The sequence below is a fragment of the Leptidea sinapis genome, chromosome 25 (assembly GCF_905404315.1).
Source record: "Leptidea sinapis chromosome 25, ilLepSina1.1, whole genome shotgun sequence".
NCBI lineage: Eukaryota > Metazoa > Arthropoda > Insecta > Lepidoptera > Pieridae > Leptidea > Leptidea sinapis.
This window is the reverse complement of record NC_066289.1, coordinates 10,865,178-10,880,684: the sequence shown is the minus strand read 5'-3', so window position 1 is coordinate 10,880,684 and position 15,507 is coordinate 10,865,178. Positions and strand designations below refer to the sequence as shown.

The 15,507-nt window shown below is 34.0% G+C and overlaps 1 protein-coding gene across 1 annotated transcript in view; it reads left to right on the top strand.

The window, feature by feature from the left end:
- The first annotated feature begins 204 nt into the window (after nucleotides 1-204).
- Nucleotides 205-15,507, top strand: part of LOC126972186 (follistatin-A) — a 73,096-nt gene continuing 57,793 nt past the window's right edge. The window contains exon 1 of the mRNA XM_050818813.1: nucleotides 205-446. Coding sequence (XP_050674770.1) covers nucleotides 386-446 — 61 coding nt within the window. The 5' untranslated portion in view covers nucleotides 205-385. The remainder of the gene's footprint in view (nucleotides 447-15,507) is intronic.

The window sequence follows — 15,507 nt, the reverse complement described above, 5'->3', positions numbered from 1 at the left end:
TTAGTTTACGCCTAACTAATTATAGTTTCTTTTGGATTAATTTCACTTTGGCTTTGACTTGATTGTGTAAAAGTCTAACGCATCCGTGTATACCAAAGTCCGAGTGTACTCCTATACTATGAAACTCATATGAGGGCAGTCCGTCTGAGAATACTCGTATAGTGAAGACCCAGCCTAATCGCACGGCGGCCGCGAGTCGCGCTCGCGAGTCACGGCTCAGTCCGCGTCGACTCCCCGATAGGGCAACACCGATGGTGAACGCCTGAGCGGGGCGGATGTGAAACGCGCGAGTAGCTGCGAGCTGGCTCGGGCGCTAGTGTGCGACAGTTCGGCCGTGCCAGTGTCAGGAGTGCCGCACGCGCCGGAATGTAACGCCAGCGGGAGTATGCGGCTGCCTCTTCTGCCGCTCTTGCTACTGCCGCTCGTGCTCGCCTCTCCTGCTATCGGTGAGTAGACAGCCAAAACTATACCTGCTCAATTTTATGAAAATAAGACCGCTGAGTTTCTTGCGCCAGTTCTTCTCAGCTCTGAAGCATGCTTTTTTGAAGTTCAATAAGTAATTTTATATGAATATAATCATTTTAAAATTCTTAATATTATCTTCTATGCTCACTTTAGAGTTTCTTTGAGGTTATTTCATAACTTTAACGAGTACGACAGAAGTTTTAAAGTAAAACTCCATTCGCATAATAAAAAGAATCAAGGAATATATGAAGATTTATTTAAGTTCTATTTACAATAAAATTAATAACCCTTTAATGTACAAACTAAAACTTATTATATTATAATACGATGTAAATAGTATATTAACGTGATATACTCAAATATTTATCATAACTACTTATATAAAGTCGGTATGTTGTTAACAGTTTTATTTTTTAGTTCGTTAATATTTTTATCAGTTATTTTTTTTAAACTCTTAAAACTACATAAACTCAAGTCAAAAATGGGTTTTACTAATGAAGTTCAATATCGTAGTGATAGCCCACCGTAAGAGTTATTAAATATAATAAAAAATATACGTAATTTTAGCCTAAATTAAAATATCTTAATACCTTACGAAAAGTCGTCTTTTTTCAATACTCACAACCTTAAAAAATGGTCAACAGAAATACGGTAGCCATTAAATACCTTCGCAAAAAAAAATAGTGAGTTTTGATAACAGGTATGAATGTCTAAGCAAGATACTTAATTTAATATAATCAGGATTGATAACTTGCCGTACTTCGGAACCGGTACGACAACTCTTTTAATTAGTTTACAAACCCTTTCTAACTTTGATCAGTTTTATTTAATTAAGTAGTAGCAGTAAATACTAAACTTTATTTTTCTTTCCCGTGCCTTAGTTTACAGGCAATTCGATTATATCAATGAAACTCCTCTAAATTTCTGGATAAATATATGTAGGTATGGCACTATATTTATTGATAAATGCTAAATTCACTAATTTAACATAACGCTTTCTGTATTCTGTGTTCTAAAAATAGTGCTATTCTTTCAAATTACTTGCAAAATAACACTATTTACATAAAAAAATAATAAATTACAAATAGTAAATATAATTAAGAAGGCTGTCAAGGTGCCCATTAAGCTGGCAACGTTACCTCTTTGTATGGCCAAACTTATCCTTTGGCAGAGGTACCAGATCTTGGCTCACCTGTTATGGTATGGCTGAGTACATATAAAATTTTATCAATATCGGTTTGCCAGTTTAATTGTAACAGATTAAAAGAGCGACAGGCATGTATGAAAAAGATGAGAACGGAAAGCTAGTAATTATAAAGTCCGGTGGTAGAGTACGTGAATGCATCAGCTGAGGCATATTTTAATATTTTTCAACAATGTGTGATGATATGTTAGTATATTCAGTGTGTTTGGAATGTATAATTAATATTATTGGACAGGGGTACGATCAATGAACTACCGTTTATAATGCCAATCCATAAATCACCTAGAAATGCACGTTGCGCCGTTTTTCGAATTTTCTCAAATTCAACGTTTTTAAGAGGCATAAAAAGGCAAAAAAGGCATTCATTTTCTCAAAATTGATTCCTTTAGAATTCTTTTTGATGTCATTTAATAATCAAATCTAATAACAACTAGATACTACTACCGCTTCGGAAACAAGTGGCGCTTTGAGAGAGAAGAAGCGGCACAAGAAACTCTCCCAGCATTCTTGCAATAAAAATATACAATATTGTACAGTCATTTCCATCGCTATAACATGATCACAATCTAGTCCCAGGCTGTCCGATCATTTAGATATTCAGCAGTGGAGTAATAGGATTTACGACAGAGCCATTTTTTTTTATAAAACATTTAAATTTATTTATAGATAATGCCTGAACAGTGGCTGGGACTTTATTATAGAAGTGTATACATTTACCCTTAAAGCTATTATGTATCTTATTTATTTGCATAAACAAGTTAAATTCATGTCACATACAAAGTACATTTTTGCCATAGTTATGCAAAGTATCTGTACTATACCCTTTTTTAATATCATTACTTACTTACCAACAAAATTCAAATATTAAACATTTTATATATTATAAGAGAATCATTTTTTAATTAAAAATATTCATCTGATTAATACAGCACTCGAAATTACGATTTAAACTCAATTGACGGCGCTTAAGTTTAATTATGTATTTGGTGGGATTCACAGTTGACATAAAAAATAGTTATGTAGCTGCGACTAGGATTACCAGGATTTAATTTTTATTTAGATGGAATATAGTAATAAAACTACATATTAACTTACATCAAATAAGTCTTCACGAGAAACGAAATCTAGCTAGGGTTACCAATTAGAAAAGTCTAATTTCTAAATGGTAACCCTAGCTGCAACCTCACATATTCATAATTTAAGGACATTTAAGGCACACACATTAAATATTACAAAATTGTTTATTGCCTAATGATTTAAAGATCTTCATTACATTTGTCGAAGACATGTATTAATTTTTCATTCAATACAATTTATGTACGCTGTGGTATAAATACATTAGTTCAAAATAAAAGTAGATTCGGTTTAGTAGATCCGGTAATAAGATTACTAAAAATCTCGGACGGTACGTTTCGTTTTAAATCTTATATATCTCAGGTAACTCATCATTATCATTATAATAATAAAAGTCGAAGTATTTCACAATTTATTCATTTTTATAGCAACTAAATAACTTACGCCATTTGAGAAAAAGTCGGTGGCACCTACTCTATGAGAGAAGAATTGTTGCTTTCTATATCTCATAGCGATTTCGACTTGTTCTCGAGTAACCTAACTAACCTAATAAAATACTAGGCTACATATTCCAATTTCTTTTGTTAATAATATTGGTATATATTTACTAGCTGACTCGACAGACGTTGTTCTGTACATAATAAATAAAATACTGTTTTTTCATGAATTGTCAATAATATTTCATAACATCTAGAATTATTTCATAAAATATTCTCCCTGTTGTTATAATGAAATTGTTTCACGACAGAACTGTCAAACCGTGCGTCAATAAATTTTCTCATACAAAATATGTCCATACAAAATAAATATTGAAAATAAAAATAATTATGCGTCCCAAATCGAAATAAAACTATCCTATCTCTCAAGTTGGACTAAACTGCACTCCATGAAGTAATCCCCATTTAAATCCGTTCATTAGTTTAGGAGTCCATCGCGGACAAACAACGTGTCACGTATTTTATATATTATACTAGCTGACCAGACAGACGTTGTTCTGTACATAATAAATAAAATACCGTTTTTGATGAATTTGTCAATAATTTTTCATTGTAACATAATAATATGCTCCTTGTTGTTATAATGAAATTGTTTCACAGCAGAACTGTCAAACCGCGCGTCAAAAATACTCTCACAGAAAATATGTCCAAACAAAACAAATATTGGAAATAAAAATAATTATGGGTCCCACCAAATCGAAATAAAAACTATCCTATCTCTTAAGTTGGACTAAACTGCACTCCATGAAGTAATCCCCATTGAAATCCGTTCATTAGTTTAGGAGTCCATTGAGGACAAACATTGTGACACGAGATTTATATATATTAAGATTAAGATATGTAACGGTGCTGTAGATTATATAATCTTATATTAATCTTTCATTATATTTGAGCATTTGTATGATATAGTAAGTGTCTTCTAGGTATACAATTTTTTTGTCAATTTGCTATTATTTATTGCTGTAAGTTCATCCGTAAGAAAATATTGGGGTTGAGCAGGTGATCCTGTAGATGAAGCCACAACCTGAGAGTTAAACAAAGCAAACAGAATTTTATAACGAGGCGGTACTCGAACGGTTGGCACAGTTGGTTAGAGCACCGGCACGGAACGCCGGAGGTCGTGGGTTCGAGTCCCGCATCGTTCATAAAATTTTGTTTTTCAAATTTTATTTGTGTATTATTCCTAGAAGTGAGGGTTATCACTTTAAAAACTTAACATATTGTTTATAATTAATAAAGAGAAATGAAACAAAATTGTTGTTAAACTGAGTGGCAGTGGGCAAGGCACATAGCTCGATGGACACATGGCGTACGAGAAGACATAGTATTGGTAGGCCCCCCACGAGATGTACCGACGATCTGGTCAAGATCGCCGGAATACGTTTGATGAGGGCAGCGCAGGACCGATCGTCATAGCAATCTGGAGGATAACTTAGGCCATCTCATCATTAAGGCTTAGATTGTAAGATTTATAGAAGAGCCATTTCTAATAAAACTTTTATAACTCCAAGGGTGTTGGTTAGAGATCACGGACTATCTACGGTTCTTAAACAACCATTACTTGGCGTCTTTGCAGAGGATCTAGGCTGATCGGTGTATATAGATATTGCTATATATCGGTGGTTTGATGGGCGCCGTAGCTAGTGAGATTACTACTTATGAGACTAAAAGACTTCAAATAAAAAGTTGGTTCTAAGAAGTAGAACGTAAGAAATAAAAAAAAAACCTGTTTTTTAAAGTTACATTTTTTTTCATGATGAATAAAATCTCGGAATCAGACTTGTAAATAATTATTTTGGAATAAAATTTACCTCATTGTATCAAGAATTATAATTCAAGACACACGAACAGCATTATTTAGAAAAAACAACAAATATGAATCGTTTTAAAGAAAAGTAAACTACAAAATTCACCATTTGTATCGAAAGTCCATTCTTGTTTTGCTATATAGCAATATATACATATATATGTATCTTACGTATATCTCACAAGACAAGTAATTTCACTAGCTACGAATCCGAATATCGCACCTAGTCAGGCGGCCTGTACAAAAAAGCGGCCACGTGCGAGTCGGACTCGCCCACGAAGGGTTCCGTAGCAGCAAGTAACAGAATATAAAAGTTCTTGTAGTTCGTTGAAACTTTGATAAATCAACCTATCCATAGATGTGGGGTACACGTATGGGTTTGATGAAAAAAAAATTTGAGTTCCAGTTGTAAGTATAGGACCCCAAGAATTTGTTGGTTTTTTTTTATTTTTGGGTGAGAATCTTAATGCAGTTCACAGAATACATCTTCTTACCAAGTTTCAACAGTATAGTTCTTATATTCTCGGAAAAATGTGGCTGTGACATACGGACGGACAGACGGACAGAAATTACGAATGTATAAGGGTTCCGTTTTTTGCTATATGGCTACGGAACCCTATAAAGCCTCCTTATGTTCAAGATTTTTTCTCCAATTACCTATCTTGTATAATAATTAAACAACAATTGCTACTTCTCGGCCCAATTAAGAGTACAAACTATAATTTAAATATTTTTCTCATAAACATTAGTTGCTTATTAAGCGTGGACAGTTAAGTTAGATTAATAATTGTAGTTTAGTATGGCATGGCGATGGTGTATCTAATTGAATACTCAATATATTCAGGTAAGATGTTGCTTTTGTTTATCCATATTTAAAACTAGATTTAATAACAAATTAAACGTTGAAAAAACTAATGAAATCAATGAATTAACAAAAAAGTAAGAAGAATTTTAATATTTTGGATTAGACAGAGATAGTCATAGTAAAATATGACGTCACATCTTAATTTTGCCATAGTAGCTTAATAAAAATTTCCTTTTGCGAGATAAAGATAGAAAACCCTTACAACAAGACTAAAAGATTAAAAGACTACAAGAATCAAACAAATTAAAAAAAAATATAAAAAAAATTAAAAAAAAAATCGTGTGGACCATTCAGTGTGTTTCATCCCCCTTAACATTTAGGGGGATGAAAAATAGATGTTGTTCGATTCTCAGACCTACCCAATATGCACTCAAAATTTCATGAAAATCGGTCAAGCCGTTTCGAAGGAGTTTAACTACAAACACCGCGACATGGGAATTTTATATATTAGAAGATAATAAAATAATATATTCTCAAATACCCGAATATTTTAATTGTATTATTGAAAGAAGACTGCATCAGTGGTTAACAAATAAGTGCTTCTATAGCTTAAATGAATTTTTCAATACAAAATGTATTAGTCTATTTGATAATAATATATGTAAATTAATATACTTTTATGACATTGAATTTGTTAATATTATACATAGGTACTAAATGAATTATTAAGTTATTTACGTCTCATATTATAATATCTTAAAATTTCATTTTATAAATATTATTGATATCATTGAGAAATCCGACATGTTTCAATATAACAGTACGATTAGTGTTTAGACAATTTTGTAACATATTTTGCATGTCAATTGACGAAACATATTGGATTATCCATTATATTGTTAACACCTTAAGTACAATGTTTCCTGCAAATAAAATTTCATTTCATTTCAATAGTTGGATTCTTACTCTGAATAGTTTTTAATATTGTTTCCATAAAATTTATCGAATAATAACGAGTACATCGATTTAATCATTTAGGTAAATCTTGTTACTAACAATACATTTTACTCGACAACAGCTTAAAAAAACTATATTTAATATTGATATATGACCCTTATACGAAATGCATCAGCTTAATAGCATAATACTATTTTGTTTCTCTCAAAATGATTAATTTTTATTTACTGTTTTAAACCCTTGTATTAAATTAAATCATATAAATAGATCACTTACAAAATAAAACGTATACCAAATTCAAATAATAAAGTTTCAAATATATGATTTGGTCGCATTTTAGAATTATATAATGAAACTGAAATCTAATTTATGTTTTTGGACGTTTATTTGGTTGGATAAATAGTTAATGTCTGTCTGTAAAACATCCGTTCTGCAGCGAATGAAACCACTGTTGCGTAAAGTTGCACGACTCACATGAAAATCGTATGATATTTTCATCAATATGTATTGTCGACATGTTGACGAAGAAAATATAAGACTCTACCGGCCTTACAAATAAACTAGTAAAACAAATAAACCAGTGGAAGGCTCCTTTGCACAGGATGCCGGCTAGATTATGAGTACCACAACGGCGCCTATTTCTACCGTGTAGCAGTAATGTGTAAACATTATCATGTTTCAGTCTGAAGGGCGCCGTAGCTAGTGAAATTACTGGGCAAATGAGACCTAACATCTTATGTCTCAAGGTGACGAGCGCAATTGTAGTGCTGCTCAGAATTTTTGGGGTTTTTCAAGAATCCTGACCGGCACTGCATTGTAATGGGCAGGACGTATCAATTACCATCAGCTTAACGTCCAGCTCGTCTTGTCCCTTATTTTCATAAAAAATAACTTGGTATAAACCAAGAATATGAAAAATGCTTACAAATTCAACTCAAAAACCATTTCTCTTACGAATAATAATTCGGATGTATACGTTTCCCGCGTTTATTTGCAAGGCTGTTTGACATTTGGAATACTTCAGAATTATCATTGTATTAATAATGTTGTCAACGATATAATCAACATTTTGCATATTCTTGGTTTATTCTCCGGTATAACTTTAAACCAAGTTTATTTGTAAGGCCGTACATATTTAAACATATTATAATACAATTGTAAGAATACCATTTCTGTACATTAAATATCTATGAAGAAAAATCACACGTACAAACTTAAGTAAACACAGACAATAATTTTTTTTACTTGTCTGTTTGTTTATGCAGGCTTATCGGAAACGGAAATCTCACAGACTTTACATAGGTTAATTTTGTTTTTACTAATCATCATTTGTTTTAAAAAAGTTTGTGGTAACTAAATATGAAATGAATTCTTTTACCTCTTTTGATAGAAGATTTTATAAAGTTAGGTAAATAGTGTAGTAATGTTAAAAGCGTATTAAGTAGATATTAGTAGTAGTTGCCAAAAAATGTGTTCAGGAGAAAATAGCTGTAGGGTTTTGTACCATCTAGCACCATATGTTCTTTTTATAAAAAGGCAAAAGGCATTTATTTTCTCAAAATTGATTCCTTTAGAATACTTTTTGATGTCATTTCTAATAACTACTAGATACTACTACCGCTTCGGAAACAAATGGCGCTCTGAGAGAGAAGAAGCGGCGCAAGAAACTCTCCCAGCATTCTTTTTTTGCGCCCTTTTCAATAAAACTATACAATATTGTACAGTCATTTCTATCGCTATAAAATAATCACAATCTAGTCCCAGGCTTTAGATATTCAGCAGTGGAGTAATAGGATTTACGACAGAGCCATTTTTTTATATATTTTTAATAAAACATTTAAATTTATTTATAGATAATGCCTGAACAGTGGCAGGGACTTTATTATAGAAGTGTATACATTTACCCTTAAAGCTATTATGTATACTTTTGTAAAAGTTTTTTTTTTTTAATTCTCATAGCCGCAATTTTTGTTTTAAATATTTAGTATCACATCGGCAATACTTATATATATACAGTTAATATATAATAATAGAATGAGTTTTCAGTGCCGTCATTAATAAATAAAATACTATTAAGTTACAATTGTACGTTAAAGTTACAGTTTGTGTTTATTAACATTGCCCCGTACTAAAAAAGTACTTATATAAAATATAACAAATTTTAATACTATCTAGCTCAGGCGGCTGTATGCGAATTTAGAGTTTACTAGTTTTTGAAACTATGATAACTAATTTGACTATGGTTCTGTATGGTAACCAATTATAAGGATCTCTAGTAAAATGAAAGGCCGGCAATCTCTTGAAACCTTGTTGTAGATGTGTGGACCAGTGGGAGGCTCCTTTGCACAGGATGCCGGCTAGATTATGGGTACCACAATGGCGCCTATGTCTGCCTTGAAGCAGTAATGTGTAAGCATTACTGTGTTTCGGTCTGTAGGGCGCCGTAGCTAGTGATTTTACTTTTAAATGAGACTTAACTTATTATGTTTGAAGGTGACAAGCGCAGTTATAGTGCCGCTCAGATTATTTGGGGTTTTTCAAGAATTCTGAGCGGCACTGCATTGTAATGGGCAGGGCGCATCTATTAACATCAGCTGAACGTCCTGCTCGTCTCGTCCCTTATTTTCATATAAAAAAAAAGATGTCCATGGGCAGTTGCCTCACAACTCTCCATCACATGAGCCTCTTCTTGCTACTTTGCCCCTCTTATATAAAAAATAAACGAGCGTACCGGTCACCTGATGTAAAGTGATCACCCACACTCTCCTGCAACACCAGAGGAACCTTTGAAGGTGTGTCGTATCGTCCTGGAAACACCGCAAAAGGAAGCTCATTCCACAGTTTGGTTTTACGTGGAAAAATTTCCTTGAAAACCGCACTGTTAAGGAACGCCACACGTCCAGATGGTGGGAATGATATCGTAATTTGTCGCGTGTGCTGCTGTTATACCTTTCCTATGTATGTAACATTGCTTACAGTGCAATCCTCTTCCATCATACTCAGCATCCTAAACATTTCCTTTATTCAACTCTCATCCTCCCATCGACATTCGTTTTTAAATTTAATAAATGCTCGTTAAATAAATATTTAAAAAAAAAATGCTTCTCCAAGGCTCACGTATAACATTTGGTGGCAGGTGGGATAAGTAAATCCCTGGTCCGTCTCAGTATAGCGATAAATAGTGCCGTGCTTTACAAAAAAAAACCTAAAGTGAGGGTGGAAATCTGCGGCAAGAATCAGGTCAAACAGCTGTTCGGAACAATCCCCGTGATAAATGCGGTAGTTTTCCTTCGGTAGATCTTTCGAAACTCTGGTACTTACGTTAAGATAAATGGCAGTAGTGGCCTCGCTATGTCTCCGCTTGGTAGTCCCGGGGCCACTCAGCAGCACAGTCTGCGCCTGCGCAGACTTGCCTTTGTATGGCTCCATCCAGAACTCATCCTGAAATACGACGTCATTTATTAATATCACTACGACAGTTTGTTATTTTTTAAATGTATCACTTCTGGGATTAATTAAATTAATTTTCTAACTAAAATTTATGAACGATGCAGGACTCGAACCCGCAACCTCTCGGGTTCTGTCCGAACGTAGTTGAAGCCACAACCTGAGAGTTGAACAAGACACAAAGAAGTGACGTCTTTATGTAACGGCAAGTAACTTAGCGTGTAATGGGCAGAGTGTTTAAATTGTGTAATAATAGATCAAAGTAAACCTGCAGTACAGTGATTAACAAACAACACACTACTCGGCAAAAAGCTTCAAGCAACAATAAGTTTTATGTTCTCCTGTATGCATATTACGTGACCAGTAACGGGTTTATGACTTTGGAATGAAGGCCGTCGTCTGCATGTAAAATGGCAATTCCTGGTGATCGCTGCTTTGAATTATGTGCATGGGCACGCTTACTCGTCTGCATTCAATAGCCAAGAAATATTTTAATTTTAAACAATTTTTTATTTGTAATGGGAATACTTTGGGGTTGAGCAGGTTATCAATAAAGTAGATCCTGTAGATGAAGCCACAATCTGAGAGTTGAACAATACATACTAAGATTTACGAACCATACGTCAGTTGTACGGTTGGCTCAATGGAAGAGCGCTCGGACGGAACCCGACTTCCAAAACAACAACTTTGAAAAACTTCCACTTTGACTGTCTTATGTTAAATATATATATATAAATTATAATATGTATACTATGAGTATGAGGGAGAATCAAAATTCCAGGTGAAACTTGCAACCAATTTTTATTTTTACGCAGTAGAGTACCATACTATTCAAGTGTTTAAAATTGATCACCATAAAATATATATAAATATCACTGTTATTGTTACCCAGTGGGATAACGTTCCTCTGTTCGTCATAGTCCTTGCATCATCATCATCATAATCATCAGCCGGAAAACGTAAGCTGCTGGACAAAGGCCTCCCCAAAGTTACCGACATAGTTCAAATGATTGCGAAACTGAAGTGGCAGTAGGCAGGGCATATAGTTCGACGGACAGATGGCCGTTGGGGCAGTAAAGTCCTCGGATGGCGACCACGTACCGGAAGACGCAGTGTTGGTAGGCCCCCCACAAGATTGACCGACAATCTGGTCAAGATCGCCGAAATACGTTGGATGAGGGCAGCGCAGTCCTTGCAAACTTCTCTATAAATAACCAAAATGTATATCTATAGATACAACTTCATATTACCTCAAAATCGTCTTCTATGCTCACTGTGTTATAATTACAAACACCACCTAATACTAAAATGGAATATATATCTCTTGAATCCTTCTGCCAGCGTGGATGAAGAGAACACACACTTTTTTATGATACTCACAACCTACTTATGGGTAAAATCAACCTAACGACCTTGCTAATGATAGTAGGTACCATATTTTGACTTCTTTTTAAACAAATATCCTTGGTAACTACCAAGTTCCTGTGGAACAACCGAAACGAAATACCATAAATTCAAATATTAATTTAAATAGTGGCGTAAAGTTTGATGGCTTTGGAAACTATAGTTATCTCAAAATAAAGATTTCAAGCGCTGTAATAAATGTATAAGATACAATTCACTGTATCATAAAAATAAACATGTCTATAAAACTATAAGTATCAGCATAATCAACGAATCCAGTTTATCTGTAATCTTTGTGTGTTGTCGATTAAATCTGTCGATAGTGGCTACAGATATCACATCACTAAATGTTGTGCACTGCCAAGATTCTTAAGGTGACCGTACACGTGAAGCTCAAATATTATTTTCAATTGAATGGATAAAAGACGCCAAAAAATGGCGCGCTCACCTAAACAAAATATTTCGGAAGGTATAAGTTGTATCTAAAATATATATAAAAATATAAATATTTTATATTTTATATTGCAATTTCATTTCCTACAGATGTTCGCGCAGCACTGAGCAATCGAGCGCAATTTTTGTTTGTTTAAAATTATAAGAATTTATTTTTCAAATAATGTTGCTTTAGCGCCTAGAAAATTAAATTTGATGTGCAATGACATATTTTTTTTGTAAAATAATCATCCAGTATGGAGCCAGCTCGACATAAGAAATCAAAATAGATTCACATTCAGAATTCGTTTTCACCATACTCAAATACTGTTAATATAAAAAACCTGCTTCATTGTTGTCTAGTTTCTATAAACATAATATTATTAATCTAGTTTTGAACGAAAAAAAAAATAACATTTTTTTCATGTGCATATGTAGTTCTTCATAGTACTATATTTTTGTTCTTTTTTTAGGAAAATAAGAGACGAGACGAGCAGGACGTTCAGCTGATGGTAATTGATACTCCCTGCCCATTACAATGCAGTGCCGCTCAGAATTCTTGACAAATCCCAAAAATTCTGAAAGCTGCGCTCGTCACTTTGAGACATAAGATATTAAGTCTCATTTGCCCAGTAATTTCACTAGCTACGGCGCCCATCAGACCGAAACACAGTAATTCTTACACATTACTGCTTCACGGCAAAAATAGGTGCGATTAGAAAAAAAAAAAACTATTTTCGTTTAATATTGTATAGTCTTCTTAACGGAGCGTAGTGTAAGATTAAATTTGATTATATCCTTCATTGATAGAATGGATCCGTTTGTGGCGTCGTGTTCTCTCAGCCTTAAATACTTATTAAAAATAAATGTCTGTGGTCGGGCTAACTGCATTTTATACCGCAACGCTATCAATCAGCAGGCCAGACGAATATTCACAACTAATTAATACTAATAGATGTTATCAATACTAATCCAATTAGGGGCCATAAAACAATCTCATTATGCCAATATTCAAAAGACAAGTTTTGGAAGATCAATGCATTAATTATAATTTTACACTTGTTTTATTGGTGTGTTTCCATGGTATAGCAATTTCTGTGCTATGTGTGTCGAATTTAACGGGTTCGAATCCGTTCATTTTTCTTCACATTACGTGTTGACATGACATGAAATCACGATAGGTCAAAGGGACGGTGAAATCCTATAAAGAAGCCATTAAGTCCTTGAGTGGTGAGCGAAAGTAATGGACAAGTATGTAAATAATAATAATATTATCACACTTTACAAATTAGGCATAGCCTGTGCTGTTAGTTGCAAGACAACGATATATTTAATACGATATACTTACTTAAACATACATAAATACATATAAACCATGTCTCGGAAACAAACATCCATATTCATCATATAAATGTTCGCACCTACTGGGATTCGAACCCGGGACCTCTAGCTTAGTAGGTAGGGTCGCTAACCACTGGGCTATATATCTATATTTTACACGGCGTGACCTGAATGTACACTGTCAGCGATCTGAGCATCTTTCGCTAGTCTTTTTGACTGGAATTTAGTGACGAACGCAATAATTGTGATACCATAGAGAATTTTATGTTCAATCAATGATTGGCACTGCAATGTAATGGGCAGATCGTACCTATCACTTACCATCAGGTCGTGCTTGTCTCTTCATTTAAAAGTCGCCATTAAAGTCATAAATTAGAAATTACGCATTAGAATATTGGATAACTACTGGCGCCAATATCCAAAGCAGGCTAGCTTAACTCTAAGTAAAAAGCGATTCACTCGATTGTATGAAACGTGCAGTCATTGATAGATTGACAGATGTCAGCTATAATCTTGTAAAAAAATATATACGAAATCCACTACGTTATAGGCATCTGTTCGCTTTCAAACTTAGCCGGATTACACTTCGTGCCCAATCGCGATACTGTAATTACTACTATTTCAAACTTATGTCAAATTACTGCACGTTTTATCCTAAAATAATTTTCAATTTTAACTTAGGCAGTCTCGCCTCTTATTACGTCAAATTTACATCCTCATTGATCCGAAGTGAAGATGTCACGTTTTTGAGTGCTCGTCCATTATTAGGACGGGCAAAGGGTTCAAGCTCATACAGCCATATATTCGTCGTCAGGATAATAATACTAGGATGCCGCAGTCGCTCGTCGTATCACTTCGCTGCGGCGTATATTTGAGCGAAGCGAGGTAAACTATGTCTGTGTACAAAAACATAACAAAATTAATCAAACAAGATTTGATCAATCGGCTCAATTTTATATAAATATAAATAGCGCGTGCTAATTTAGAATAATTTGTAAATCATGTTTGTTTTTGATTATAATAATTGAATCAAGTTGAAATCCAAAATTCTGTCGCGACATATTTTTTTTTAAATCGGTCATCATCATCAGAAATGGCCAAGAAACAATTTAACACAGAAATCAATTGGAGCTCCGCTCAGCTTCGCTTCGCTTCGCTCAATTAAGTCACAATGATTATAAAACTACCATGTTCAAAATTAAAATTTTAAAGAGTAATTCTTTTTAAATTTTGAATAGTATCTATGGCCAGACACAACTTCACACAGAATATAAAAATGATCTACCTACGCCTAAACACATCAATTTGTAATAGCAAATGTATTTTTGGACAAAAATAACTTTCAGATTGCATTAAATTTTGAAAGTAATGCCAACTTCCGTTTAAACAATCAATTGTCAAATGTAGGCGATCTCTGAATTAGATTTTACTTGCATAATGATTCATTAGTGTCCGGGTTTGGCAAGTTTTCAAAAATTCTAGCGTTATTTCAGCAACATTCCGTATCATATTATATCGTACGGTGATGACAATGAGTGACAGTTTAATTAATTTGCAAGTATTCCGCTTGTCGTAGATAATGCATTGATCTTATACACAGAGCATTTTTCGTTACGGTATAGTGGTTTATTTTTAGAACAATTCTGTAATTAATTTAATCTCCAGACTCTTGCCATTTTACAAGTCAATCATGTAGAAGGGGTTGGTAATTTAAACGCACATAAAATAGAAAATCTGTATTTTACTATTTCCACTAATAATAATTATTATAATAAATGACTCAATACAATTTGGGCAGCGTAACCCCTTACAATTCACAATAATTAATGTTCTCTTGAATTTTTTTTTTTTTTTTTTTTTTTTTTTTTGCGCCCAAGCAAGGGAATGGGCTACCCTCCGGGATAACGACGGGAGGGAGGTGGTGAATGCTCATGCATACCAACGCAGCCTAAGTCTGCGTTGGTTATGTGGGACTCACGTGAAACCTAGGTGCCTACCCACTAAACACCACCTGCAGTTGGCTTTGGGCAGGTGCCCTCTAAGCCTACATCGAAGGCGACCTTCTCATGGGGAG